This window comes from Benincasa hispida, chromosome 3, assembly GCF_009727055.1.
Source record: "Benincasa hispida cultivar B227 chromosome 3, ASM972705v1, whole genome shotgun sequence".
Classification (NCBI taxonomy): Eukaryota; Viridiplantae; Streptophyta; class Magnoliopsida; order Cucurbitales; family Cucurbitaceae; genus Benincasa; species Benincasa hispida.
The window spans coordinates 7573111-7585427 of record NC_052351.1 but is presented as its reverse complement, the minus strand read 5'-3'; the positions used below and the strand labels follow the sequence as shown (position 1 = coordinate 7585427).

General features: G+C 33.8%; 2 protein-coding genes across 2 annotated transcripts; one reads left to right on the top strand and one right to left on the bottom strand.

Moving 5' to 3' along the window:
- Window positions 1-2319: 2319 nt before the first annotated feature.
- LOC120074261 (protein DMP6) lies at window positions 2320-3357 on the bottom strand. The gene has a single exon (XM_039027330.1). It carries the CDS (start codon window positions 3174-3176, stop codon window positions 2538-2540), a length of 639 nt encoding a protein of 212 aa, XP_038883258.1. The 5' UTR covers window positions 3177-3357; the 3' UTR covers window positions 2320-2537.
- A 3110-nt stretch (window positions 3358-6467) lies between these two features.
- LOC120072664 (receptor-like protein kinase HSL1) lies at window positions 6468-10485 on the top strand. Its single transcript, XM_039025101.1, has 2 exons — window positions 6468-9570; window positions 9741-10485. The coding sequence occupies exons 1-2, from the start codon at window positions 6942-6944 to the stop codon at window positions 10130-10132; spliced, it is 3021 nt and encodes a 1006-aa protein (XP_038881029.1). The 5' UTR covers window positions 6468-6941; the 3' UTR covers window positions 10133-10485.
- The last annotated feature ends 1832 nt before the right edge of the window (window positions 10486-12317 follow it).

Sequence of the window (12317 nt, the reverse complement as noted above, 5' to 3'; positions counted from 1 at the left end):
GTATTGTTAGTTTGGAAAAATATTTTTTACTTGTGAGTATTGTATATGTAGTTGCACTATCTGTCAAACATATATCTTCTTTACACATTTTTAGCCACCCAATATATGAAAATGATCCAGGTTTCTTCATCAAAAGAAATAATTACAATAAGAAAAACAACATTTGGAATATACAAAAGTTAACATCTACTAAGAGAAAAAAAAACATAGTTATGAAAAAAAACATTAAGTCTAAATATTTTCAAAGTTAAAGGAAACACTTGATGTTCCATCAATTATGTCGATTTTTTCTTCAGGAGATTCAAAGAGATCCGCCACATCTAAATTTGTCATATGGGATGAGTCAAATATGCGATTATGATTGGTATGCAAAATTTGCTTCCACATTTTTATCTTTTTGATAGAGATCAACTAAGTGTTTTGATGTACGATAGTTACGTGACTAATGTTCAGTCATTCCATATCAGAAGCATTTATTTTAAACACTTTTTGAACTTTTATCTTGTAGACCTTTTCCTTTGTGATCATCATTTTGTGTGTGTGTATGTTTTTTTTTTTTTTTTTTTTTTTTTTTTTTTTTTTTTTTTTTAATTTAAACGATTAGAATGACCACCACGAAAATAATAATAATTTTTTGATCTGTCACGGTCACGACCTCAACCACAACCATGACCTCGACCACAATTATTATTATAATTCGCGACATTTACTTCAGGGAATGGTGTCATCTTGATTGGTCGAGATTCATGATTTTTCATTAATAACTCGTTATTTTGTTCGGTCATGAAAAAACATGAAATTAGTTAGAATATTGTTTAAAACCTTTCTCTCGATATTGCTGCTACAGAAGCATATTCGAGACAAAAAATGTAGTAAATGTCTTCTCTAACATATGAACATCAGAAATTTCCTCTCCACATAACAATAGTTTCAGACTGATTTTAAATAATGCAGAATTGTAATCACTTATTGATTTGAAATCTTGTAGCATCAAGTGCATCTAACTACAACAAGCTTTAGGAAAAATAACGGTTTTTTGATGATCATAACTCTCTTTCAAAATTTTCAACAAGATACGAGGATATTTTATTGTAAGATACTCCATTTTCAATCCCTCGTGGAGATGATGACGAATGAAAATCATAGCTCTTGTTTTGTTTTGATTAGAGGTCGTATTTCCTTCTTTAACAGTCTCTAAAAAATTCATAGCATCCAAATGGATTTCGACATCAAGTACCCATGATAAATAATTACTACGGTTAATATCAAGGGTCACAAATTCTAACTTTGGGATATTTTTCATAACAACACTATCATAAAATATTGTATTTATATTAGAAATTTAATAGATATTAAATATGCAAAATAATATTAAATTTAATTATAATGAAGAGGGAAAAGTCGACATACCTTTAGAACCTACCTTTAGCGAGGAAAACAATAGAAGCTCCTATTGATAGACGTGTTGTGAAATTGGGGAGCACAACGAAACACAGATATAGAGAAAATATAATATAATAATATATATAATATAAATAAATAATAAAAGAATATAAATATATATAGATATAAAATAAATAAATAACTTAAATAAAATAAACAAATAAAGAAAATATGAAAATTATGAAATCATGAAATTTTTACTAAATTTTTCTCCAAAAATTTTGATTTCTCACCGATCTTCACAATTCTACAACATGCATAAATGATCATTATTTTTAGGAGAATTGTCAAATAGGATGTGATTATTAGGATGCTAATTATATATAAATTTGTGACACATTGATAAAATATTTATGGACACATAGTCCCTTTTGAGATGTACATCCATTTTCTATAATATTTATAATATAGTACAAATTAACGAAACTTCAAATATAAACTACACTAAAGTTAGTTTTTTTTTCCTTTCAAATTTGTATCTCTTAAAATATTTATTATTTAATAATTGTCGACCCACTTCATCATTTCAACCTTTTTCAGCTCACCTCTTAATCTAGAGCTTGTATCATAACTAATTTGATTATCTTTAAGTTGCATTGTTAAATTTTTCCCAAATTAATAATTTTTATGGCCACTTCTTGTTAGAACTAGTAAATAAATTTACCAAAAATTGAATATACAGCAAAGATTGTATCACTTGTTTCAGTTCAGAGTTCGATTCTATTGAAAATTCAGAATAAAAATTGATATGCCCTTAGGAAGTTGAGGTTTATCAATTTGAATTATGGTTCTACCAACATCTTATTGTTTGTTCTTATTATGGGAAAGAAAAATGGACCAATTTGTTTAATTTGTAGTGTAATGTGTACCAAATAGTAATTTAATCTTTCATTTTTATTAATTTCAAAGCTATGCATATTTTGTTGATCAATGTCAGTTTCAAAGGAATCATTTCTCTGGATGGATGCATTCGAGAAATATCAAAATGATTAGAAGAAGAAAAAAAAGAATCATGAGAATCACACAAAGTATCTCCAACTCCAAGCCAGTGGCAGCAGAGGGAAATTCCGGCGAATAACAGAGCAACTTCGCCGCTAATTAGCAGAAATAGGGAAGCCAATTCCATGGCGTCTGGTCGGAAAAAGAACAAACAACATGCTACAAAACACCCCAATCGCAACCGGCAAAGACGTCAAAATCTCCTCCGCCTGATCCGACGGCGCCGGGTAAAAACAGCTCACCACATTCTCATCAAACAGAGCAACAGCGGAAAAAACCAGAATCGACATGAAAGAGTGCAAGAAATCAATAAATCTCAGCCGATACTTGGCCGCGGTGGACGGCGGCAGTTCGACGGAGCCGTCAATGACCCACAAGCCTCTGAAAGTGACGAATCCGTAGGAAACATTCCCCTGACTGTCTACGAAACTGTCGGTGAAACTTTGAAGAAAACAGGACAATCCACACAAACCAACGAGGCCGGCGGTGAGGTAGCGGGAAGTTGAGTCGCAATTGCCTTGATTAGTGAAAATTGGGGAAAGAAGTTGAAATGCGAGAACTGTTCCAGTGGGTAGAAGATTAGCCAAATTAGCGGTGCTTCGGAAGGTCTGGGAAATGGCTTTTTGAATGAGGGTTTTTTCATCTCTTGATGGGATGATAGTTGTTTCTCGCAAAAGGGGGCGCTTATGATCGTTTCGAGATTGGGTTTCTTCGTCGGCGGGTTTGATCTCCATGGATGAGACGTTCAAATTGGAATGCAATCAGTTGAGAGAGAGAGTTCAGTAGTTGATGGAAAATGGAGAGTTTGAAGTGTATTAATAATAAGAAGGAAGTAGGGGAAGATGAGTGCAGGAAAAGGGAGGTTAGTGATGGCTTCAAAGCAATTGGGATATTAGAAAATTGGGGTTGTAGACAGAAAGAAAGAAAGAAAGAAAGAAAGAAAGAAAGAAAGAAAGAAAGAAGGGGATTTTGAAAACAGAAAGGAAGAAAGAAAAGAGAGATGGAGTAAGATTGGGGTAAAGGAGTTTTGTTGCTTGACTCGTGTGTTCATGTTGACATATATTTGAGTAGTGGAGTTGTATGGTTTTGTTAGGTATTGGGTTTGTTAAAACTTGTAAGGAATATTGAGAATTGGGTTCTCTCACATTTGATCTTTTAAGCTCTATTCATCCATTGGTTTTGAGTTTCACTTATTGAATATGGTTGAATTTTTAGCCAAATTTCAAAAATAAAATCAATTTTTTGAAAATAGCTTTTTTTTAGTTCTCAAAATTTAGCTTGATTGTTTGGACCATTGATAAAAAATAGATAAAAAATGAGGAAATTTGGAGGTGGAATTAATGTTTATAGACTTAGTTTTTAAAAACAAAATGATTACCAAACAAGACATTCATTTTTCATTTTTTATTTTTGAAAATTAAACCTATAGATACTACTTTCACTTTCAAATTTCTTTATCTGTTATCTATCTTTTACCAATGGTTTAAAAAATCAAGCCAAATTTTGAAAACAAAAAAAAGTAACTTTTAAAAAGTTTTTTTTTTTTTTTTTTTTTTTTTTTTTTTTTTTTTTAAATTTTTGGAATTTGGTGAAGAATTCAACCATTATGCAAATCATTGTAAGGATTGGGGGAGAAATAAACTTAATTTTCAAAAACTAAAAAAAAAAAGTGAAATGGTTACCGAACGAGACAATAGAAAATAGATACAAAGATTTGTATTGTTCAGAACATCAGATAACAGATTTAAAATATTTCAATAATCTCTACATATTAACTTGAATTCTCTCATAGATAACATATATACTAGATACAATACAACATTGTTATATTTTCAAAAGATGAAGATGCCTTTTAATAAGACAACTGCATTATGACAACTTCATTGACTAAATATTACAATCATGAATGAAAACTAATAGAGGAAGAAAACTCTCTTTTTTCCCCCCAAAACGAAACCAACTCTAGAATGACTTCGTGCAAGTTCCCCCTTTGCTATTTAGTAAATATTGTTAGTTGTCTATAAATTTATACTCATTAATTAAGCAATGACTCGCCATCCTTGAGGATTTTCCCCAACCCAATCTTCATCCCCTTTAATCTCATCAAGACCCTTTGGGCCATTTGGTTGGAGGAAAAAGAGGATGGGAATGAGAATGGGTTTACAAACCCCATGTTTGATTGGTGGTATTTGTTTATTTATCTTAGAATAGACAATTCTTAGATATCTTTTACCCACACAAATGAAGGAATTACATACCCATTGAGAAGTGTGAGTTTTCATTTCTTCTTCCGCTTCCTACCACGATTTTCCATCATTCCAGCCGTAAAATCGTATAACATTTTGTTACTCAGCGATCGTGTAGCATTTGGTAAGCGATCGTATAACATTTGGTAGGCGATCGTATAACATTTTGTTACTCAGCGATCGTATAGCATTTTGTTACTCAACGATCGTGTAGCAGAGTTAAGCGATTGTGTAGCCGAGCTCAGCAATCATGTAGTATTTGGTAAGCGATCGTATAACATTTGGTAGATGATCATATAGCATTGGGTAGGCGATCGTATAGCGTTTTGTTACTCAACGATCGTGTAGATAATTTAAGCAATCGTATTGTTACGAAATCGACAATTAAAAAACACAAAAAAAAGGAACGTAGAGATAGAAAAAACGGCGCCTCTAGGTCATAATCGTAAATAACTACAAATAAATAAATATGCTGAATACGAATTCTGAATAGGTTTTGGGGGCGTCGTACTTGGTTGTTCGAAACGCTAACAAACAGATTCAAGACATTTCAACAAATGCTTGATAGGGACAAGACCCTCAAACTATCTCACAATGGTATGATATTGTCTAGTTTGGGCATAAAACCCTCATGGACTTGTTTTCACAATCTCAATTTTTTTAATTCCCACATACTATTTCCACACATACTATTCCCAGATATTGTTATGTCATGCACAACCAAACATAGTTATCCTTGATTCCCAATAATTTTATTCCCAGACATCCTTAATTCCTGGGTATTTGAGAAAACCTCAATCCAAACGCCCCTTTAAGTTTTTAAAATTTTCAAATACTTGTATCTTTGTATTAACTACAATTATTCAATATCTCAATCATTAGCCATAATAAATAAAATACAATTTTTTCTTTTTATAAACGGTCAAAACTAAAGTAACAAAACAAAAAGAAAAGTTTGTAAACCACTTTTAATACAATCAGTTACAGATGAGTTAAGATGAAAACCGTCTCTTAATTTATCTTCTTTTAAGTTAAAATATACTTTATTCTTCATATTTCAATTTCTATAAAGATTTGGCCAATGGTTGATGTCCTTTTTTTTTTTTTCTAAACAATTTAGTCCTCACATCTCAGTAACTGTATCAACCACTTAGAATCTAGTTGTGATCCAAATGAATAAATTGTAAAATAATTTAACTATCTTTGACATTTGTTTTTATGCTTTTTTTTTTCTTTACGGAAGAAAAAAAGAGTTAATTTACCATTACAACGTGGCTTTAAAAAACCGAGTTGGTTGGATGTTTGGGACAAGGAAGTTTAAAAGTAACAGAAGTCGTTTGAAACTGAAGGAAGAAAAATGTTGAATTATAAAAAATACCCCTACACTTTAATCTAGTTTCAAATTTTCCCATAAACTTGAAAAAGTTTCAATTTTACTTTAGGAACTTTGAAAATTATTTTAAAAAACATTCTTAAACTTTGTTGTCATACCAATATCGTTAAGTTCAATTCTCTTTGACAAAATATACCTATTTTAATAGTAATTGAAATGTATTTTTATGAATAGATACAGACATGTTCAAAATTCTATACCCTAATTGAGATAAAAGAAAACACATATATGTCTTTCAATTATTAAGCATGAATATTTTCATCTTGAAAGTGATTGATTTAGAATTAATTTAAGAAAAATACTTCAAAATTTCCAACCATTGTTTGTTATTATGCAAATTCACTCTACTTCTTTTTTAAACTTTGTGCAATGAGATGAGAATTTAAATATTGAAAGGTACATAAATGAAACTTTGGAAAAATGTAGGGGTATATAATTGAAAGATGGTTATCTTTTTTGTAAAATTGAAAGAAAAAAAGAGAGAAAAAAGAAGTTGGTATGCATGGGAATAGGAAGAAGATTGTGAGAGTGTCAGTAGGCTGGCGGTGGCGGAGAAATCCCCAGATTTTGAGGATTTGTTTTTCCGTTTGCTGTTTTGCTTGAGATGATTTGTTTTTCTTCATCCTTTCTACCAACAGCAACAGCAACACCAACCAGGATTTGCTGTGGCATTCCCGTCCACTTCGGACCCTCTGGCTCAAAAATGGCAAATCCACCGCGTTCCCTATCGTCTTCTTCACTCACTCACCTTCTTTCCTTCAACTCTCCTTACAATCCCAATTCCTATTTTCTTATCATCTCCCAATTCAGACTCTTACACCATTTCCTACTCAAAAGCCCACTCTTCTTCTTTGCCCCCAATGCCTTTTTGTCCCTTCCTCTTCCTCCTCTGTTTCCCTCTGTTTTCCTTCGCCCTCAACCAAGAGGGCCACGTTCTCCAGACCTTTAAGCGCTCTATCGTGGATAATCACCATGTCTTATCCTCCTGGCACGCAGCCGACCCAGATCCCTGTTCATGGAAGGGCATCACCTGCGATGCCCATCATCACGTCATTTCCATCGAGCTCTCCAGCTCTGGTATTTCTGCTTCTTTCCCTCTTCAACTCTGTAAGCTTCCGCATCTCATCTACCTCTCTCTTTACAATAATACCTTCCATTCCCTTCTTCCCGCTGGGATTTCCAACTGTACCACTCTCGAGTACCTTGACCTTGGCCAAAATCTCCTCACCGGTCCTCTGCCTCCCTCCATTGCCGATTTGCCCAATCTCCGTTACTTGGATTTGTCTGGCAACAATTTCTCCGGCGAAATACCACCCTCCTTCGGTCAGTTTCGGAAACTTGAGGCGTTTTCCATTATTTTGAATCTTGTGAGTGGTACCATTCCTGCGTTTCTTGGGAACATTACTACTCTTAAGATGTTGAATATGTCTTACAACTCGTTTGAGATCGGAAGAATCCCACCGGAGCTGGGTAATCTGGCGAATCTTGAGGTTCTTTGGTTGACGGCTTGTAAATTAAAAGGGGAGATTCCCGAGTCGCTGATAGGGCTCAAGCGACTCGTTCTTCTGGATTTGAGCATTAACAATCTTACTGGGCCGTTCCCGCGGGCGCTGACGGAGTTAACCCACGTGACTCAGATTGAGTTGTTTGGCAATACGTTGTCCGGCGTGTTACCAGATGGGTTTTCGAAACTCAAGTCGCTGCGGTTGTTCGACGTCTCGATGAATCAGTTAAGTGGGCCAATTCCGAGTAGCTTGTTTGAGTTGCCGCTTGAAAGCTTTAATGTGTTTGAGAATGATTTCGAGGGTAGTTTGCCGGAAAGCATGGGGATGTCGAGGACTTTGACAGGGGTGAAGCTATTTGCGAACAGATTCACGGGGGCGTTACCAAGTAATTTGGGGAAATATTCGCCTCTGGAATCGTTGGACATTTCAGACAACTTCTTTTCCGGCAGGCTTCCCGACACCTTGTGTGAGAAGGGGGCACTGATAGAGATAATGACGATCAACAACCTGTTTTCCGGCGAACTCCCCTCGAGTCTTGGTAATTGCCACAGTCTGACCAGGATACGATTAGGGAGGAACAATTTTACGGGTTCTGTACCTGAGAATATATGGGGACTTCCGAATGTTTCTCTTATGGAACTTGCAAACAACTCCTTTTCTGGCCCAATCTCAAAGAAAATAGCCAACGCCAAGAGGCTGAGTTTGCTTCTTATTTCTAGTAACAATTTCTCAGGAACAATTCCCGAGGAGATTGGTTCTTTGGAGAATCTTGTAGAGTTTTCCGCTGACCATAACGAGTTCATAGGAAATATCCCTAAGAGCCTTACGAAAATGGATCGGCTTGCCAAGTTAGATCTTCAGAACAACAGGCTTTCCGGGTTGCTCAGCTACAGGCTTGATGCCTGGGAGAGGCTGAATGAGCTCAATCTGGCCAATAATAACTTCTCTGGGCCAATTCCCCTAGAAATTGCTAGCTTGCCAATGCTTAATTACCTCGATCTTTCAGGCAATCATTTTTCTGGGGAAATCCCAAATGGGTTACAGAATTTGAACCTCAATGTTCTGAATCTATCATACAACCACTTAACTGGGACACTTCCTTCCTATTTCGAGAGATCAATGTACAAAAATAGCTTTCTGGGCAATCCTGATTTATGTAGGGAGGAAAATGGTGCGTGTCATACAGTTCATTCTACAAGAAATGGAGGAGGAGGAGGAGGAGGAGGAGGAGGAGGAGGTTGCAATGAGGGAGGAGGTTGCATTTGGCTGCTGCGATCCGTCTTTGTATTTGCTGGTGTAATTGTTTTTGTGGTAGTGGTTTTGTTCCATGTCAAGTACAGGACATTCCTCAAGGCAAGAAGTCTCAACATGAAATCAAAATGGACAATGGTATCGTTCCAAAAGCTCTCTTTTGACGAGGATGAGATTGTGGGTTCCCTGGATGAAGACAATGCGATAGGCAGTGGAGGCTCTGGCCTAGTTTACAAGGTTGTTCTCGCCAATGGCGAAACTGTTGCAGTTAAGAAACTCTGGCCTGAGCTGCCTGATGACCACAGAAGTATCGATCTCGAGAAAACTTGGACTGAAGTTAATGCTTTTGATGCAGAAGTGAAGACCTTGGGTGAAATCAGGCACAAAAACATAGTAAAACTTTTGTGTTGTTGTACAAATGGAGAATGCAAGCTATTGGTCTATGAATACATGCCTAATGGGAGCTTAGGTGATATGCTTCATGGCAGTAAAAGTGAGTTATTGGATTGGCCAACAAGATACAAGATAGCCTTGGATGCTGCGGAGGGGCTTTCTTATCTTCATCATGATTGTGTACCTCCAATTGTACACAGAGATGTCAAGTCCAATAACATCTTGTTGGATGCTGAATTCGGAGCTAAGATAGCAGATTTTGGAGTAGCTATGGCTGTCGATATCTCTGAGGTTCAATCCATGTCAGTGATTGCTGGTTCCTGTGGTTATATTGCCCCAGGTGGGTTTGTTTCTTCATGTTTATGCATTCATCAACATGACTGAACCATCATTTGATTACAATCATTCAGCTGTTCTGATTTCATTTGTTTATGAGCTGTTCTTGTACATGAAATGTGATTTCATTTATGTCATCAAGCTTATTGGCCTTGTACTACTTGCACTTTGCAGAGTATGCTTATACATTGAAGGTGAATGAGAAGAGCGACATCTTTAGCTATGGGATGGTTATCCTTGAATTGATAACGGGAAAGCGGCCAACCGACCTCGAATTTGAAGAAAACGATCTGGTGAAATGGGTATGCACCACTTTAGAAGAGGAAGGTATCAACCATATTCTAGACCCCAAATTGGATCGCTGTCACCAGGAAGAAATGTTGAAGGTCCTCAATATTGGCCTCCTATGCAGCAGCCCTCTACCTATCAACCGCCCATCCATGAGACGAGTGGTTACAATGTTGTTAGAAGTTCGTACTGATAGCAATTTGAAGATTGGAAGGAGAAATGGAAGATTGACTCCATATTATTTCGAGGATGTTTCGGATAGCGGAAATGCGGTATAGCTCTTAAGTTGTTAACAGTTTGTTGTCGTTTTAGAGAGGAAGGCAGAGAATGGAGGTAAACAATGACAAAGAAAGTGCAGTTAAGTTTTTACCTTGAGCTTTTCATAGCCTGCAATGTGTTCTTACTAAAATATTTGATGCTCATAAAGGCCTCATGGTTTTGGATGTACATATGACTTTTTAAGTTTCTTCAAATGGGTAGCTGCTCGTCTTTGAATCACTTCAACATATCCCTTTCCAATATTTATTTTGGTAGCCTCATTGTTCTTTCTTTGTTTATGTGAAATGTCCATTCTCTCAAGAACAATATGGTTCTCTGCCAAATATGACCAGGGAATCATCTTTTAGTTTATGCTCTAAACCATTGCTTCACTTAACTTCTTTTGTGTTTGAAAGTAAATTCTTCTATTCTTCGATTCAAAGCTTACCAAACTTTTTTTTTTTTGTGTGGACAATATGCTAGATGTGATGAGAGAATCGAATTTCTAATTATAAAGTCAATAGTATAAATTTAACATAAGTTGAGTTAAGCTTAAACTAACGTTTATCAAACATTATTCTATCAATTCTGTCATTATTCTTTATTTGGATGTTAAAAAATTTAAGTTCCTAACACTCGTTTATAAAGTAGCCATGAGACCTTTAAATTGTGACATTAAATTAAATTTATTAAAATTATTCTGTACATTCTAAAATAAAATTTGAAAATTAGATGAAATTACAATTTATTTTTTTTGAAATCTCTGAAATTTCAAATTACAAAATTAATTCTTAATTTTTTAATCTTTAAAAATCCATGAATCTACCGGACAAAAGAAAAAAAAAGTTTAAGGTTCCTTTACATATAAAATTTGAATTTTGTATCTAATAAATCAATTTATTTTTAAACATTTAGAATTTGTAAGGAACTTCTTGAACACAAAATTAAAGATTTAGGGATCTATTAGATGCTAAATAGAAAATGTAAAAATTTATTAAAAATTTTTAAAAGTTGATAGATCAAATAGACACAAATTTAAAAGTTTAAAACTAAATTTATAATTTAACTAGAAGTTTATGTATTAATATACATATAAAACAATTTTACTTTTTTTTTTTAACCAAAGAATTAAATAAATGATTAGAATAACTCAAACTACGACAAACAATATAAATCATGATTGAATTAGATTAGGTGTACTTTAATTAGAATTTGGGTTAGACAAATTTGTAAGTGGAATAATTAAATTGAGTACTAAAAATTTCTTAAATCAGAACCAAAACACATGCACTTTTTATAAAAAGTATAACATAATTAAATGCTTGAGGTATTATCAACTCAAAGTCAAAACATGGTCCCACGAGAGAAAAATAAAGGCCATGGCCACGGAGGTCGCATACAAGTACAACAATAATTTCTTGCAATTCAATTTGTAGCCAATGAAAATGGTAAAAACTATGAATTTAAAGGAGGTAAAAACTAACATCCTATAAATATTTTAATAATAATAATAATAATAATTAATGACCAACCTATACTAAATATTTTCATATTTACATTTTACATCCATTTGTGTATAAAATTTTGAACTTCCGATTTTAAAAGTATTGCACGTTAAATACTGTTAACATTTTTTCCCCCTTTTTTATAAAGCTTGAATTTGTAGGTCTTTCGTATCTATGTAATCTTTTCTTTCTTAAATATTATATCTATGTAAATTACTTGGGCATAAATCCTTATTAAATAGCAATATTTTGCTTTAAGTCATTGATTACTAATGGATACCAATTAATTATTACTATATCTTTTGAATTATTTCAATTATCGCAAGTGATTAGTTAACATGTATTATATTTGCACCTTGACATAGTTTAATTAATTGGATAAGACATATATTTTCGATTAAGAAGTCAAAAATTCAAATATGTTCACCCTCAAATATTGTATTAAAGTGAGAAGAAGAAGAAAAAAAGAAGTATTTTTTTTATTATTTTTTGTTTTTAAAGATTGAACCTATAAACTCCCATTTCATCATTATATTTTTTGCTTTGTTATCTACTTTTTATCATGTATTTAAAAAACAAAGCCAATTTTGAACAATAAAAAAGTACATTTTTTTTATTTGTTTTGTTGATTTGTTTTTAAGAATTTGGTTAAGATTTAACTCTTTTACTTAAGAAAGGTAGAAAACAGTATAAGAAATTG

Excerpts from the sequence above, each read along its gene's own strand:
- LOC120074261 (XM_039027330.1), bottom strand. The coding sequence starts at position 3,176 with ATGGAGATCAAACCCGCCGACGAAGAAACCCAATCTCGAAACGATCAT.
- LOC120072664 (XM_039025101.1), top strand. The coding sequence starts at position 6,942 with ATGCCTTTTTGTCCCTTCCTCTTCCTCCTCTGTTTCCCTCTGTTTTCC. Across the intron at positions 9,571-9,740 it reads CTGTGGTTATATTGCCCCAG|AGTATGCTTATACATTGAAG; the intron begins GTGGGTTTGTTT and ends TGCACTTTGCAG.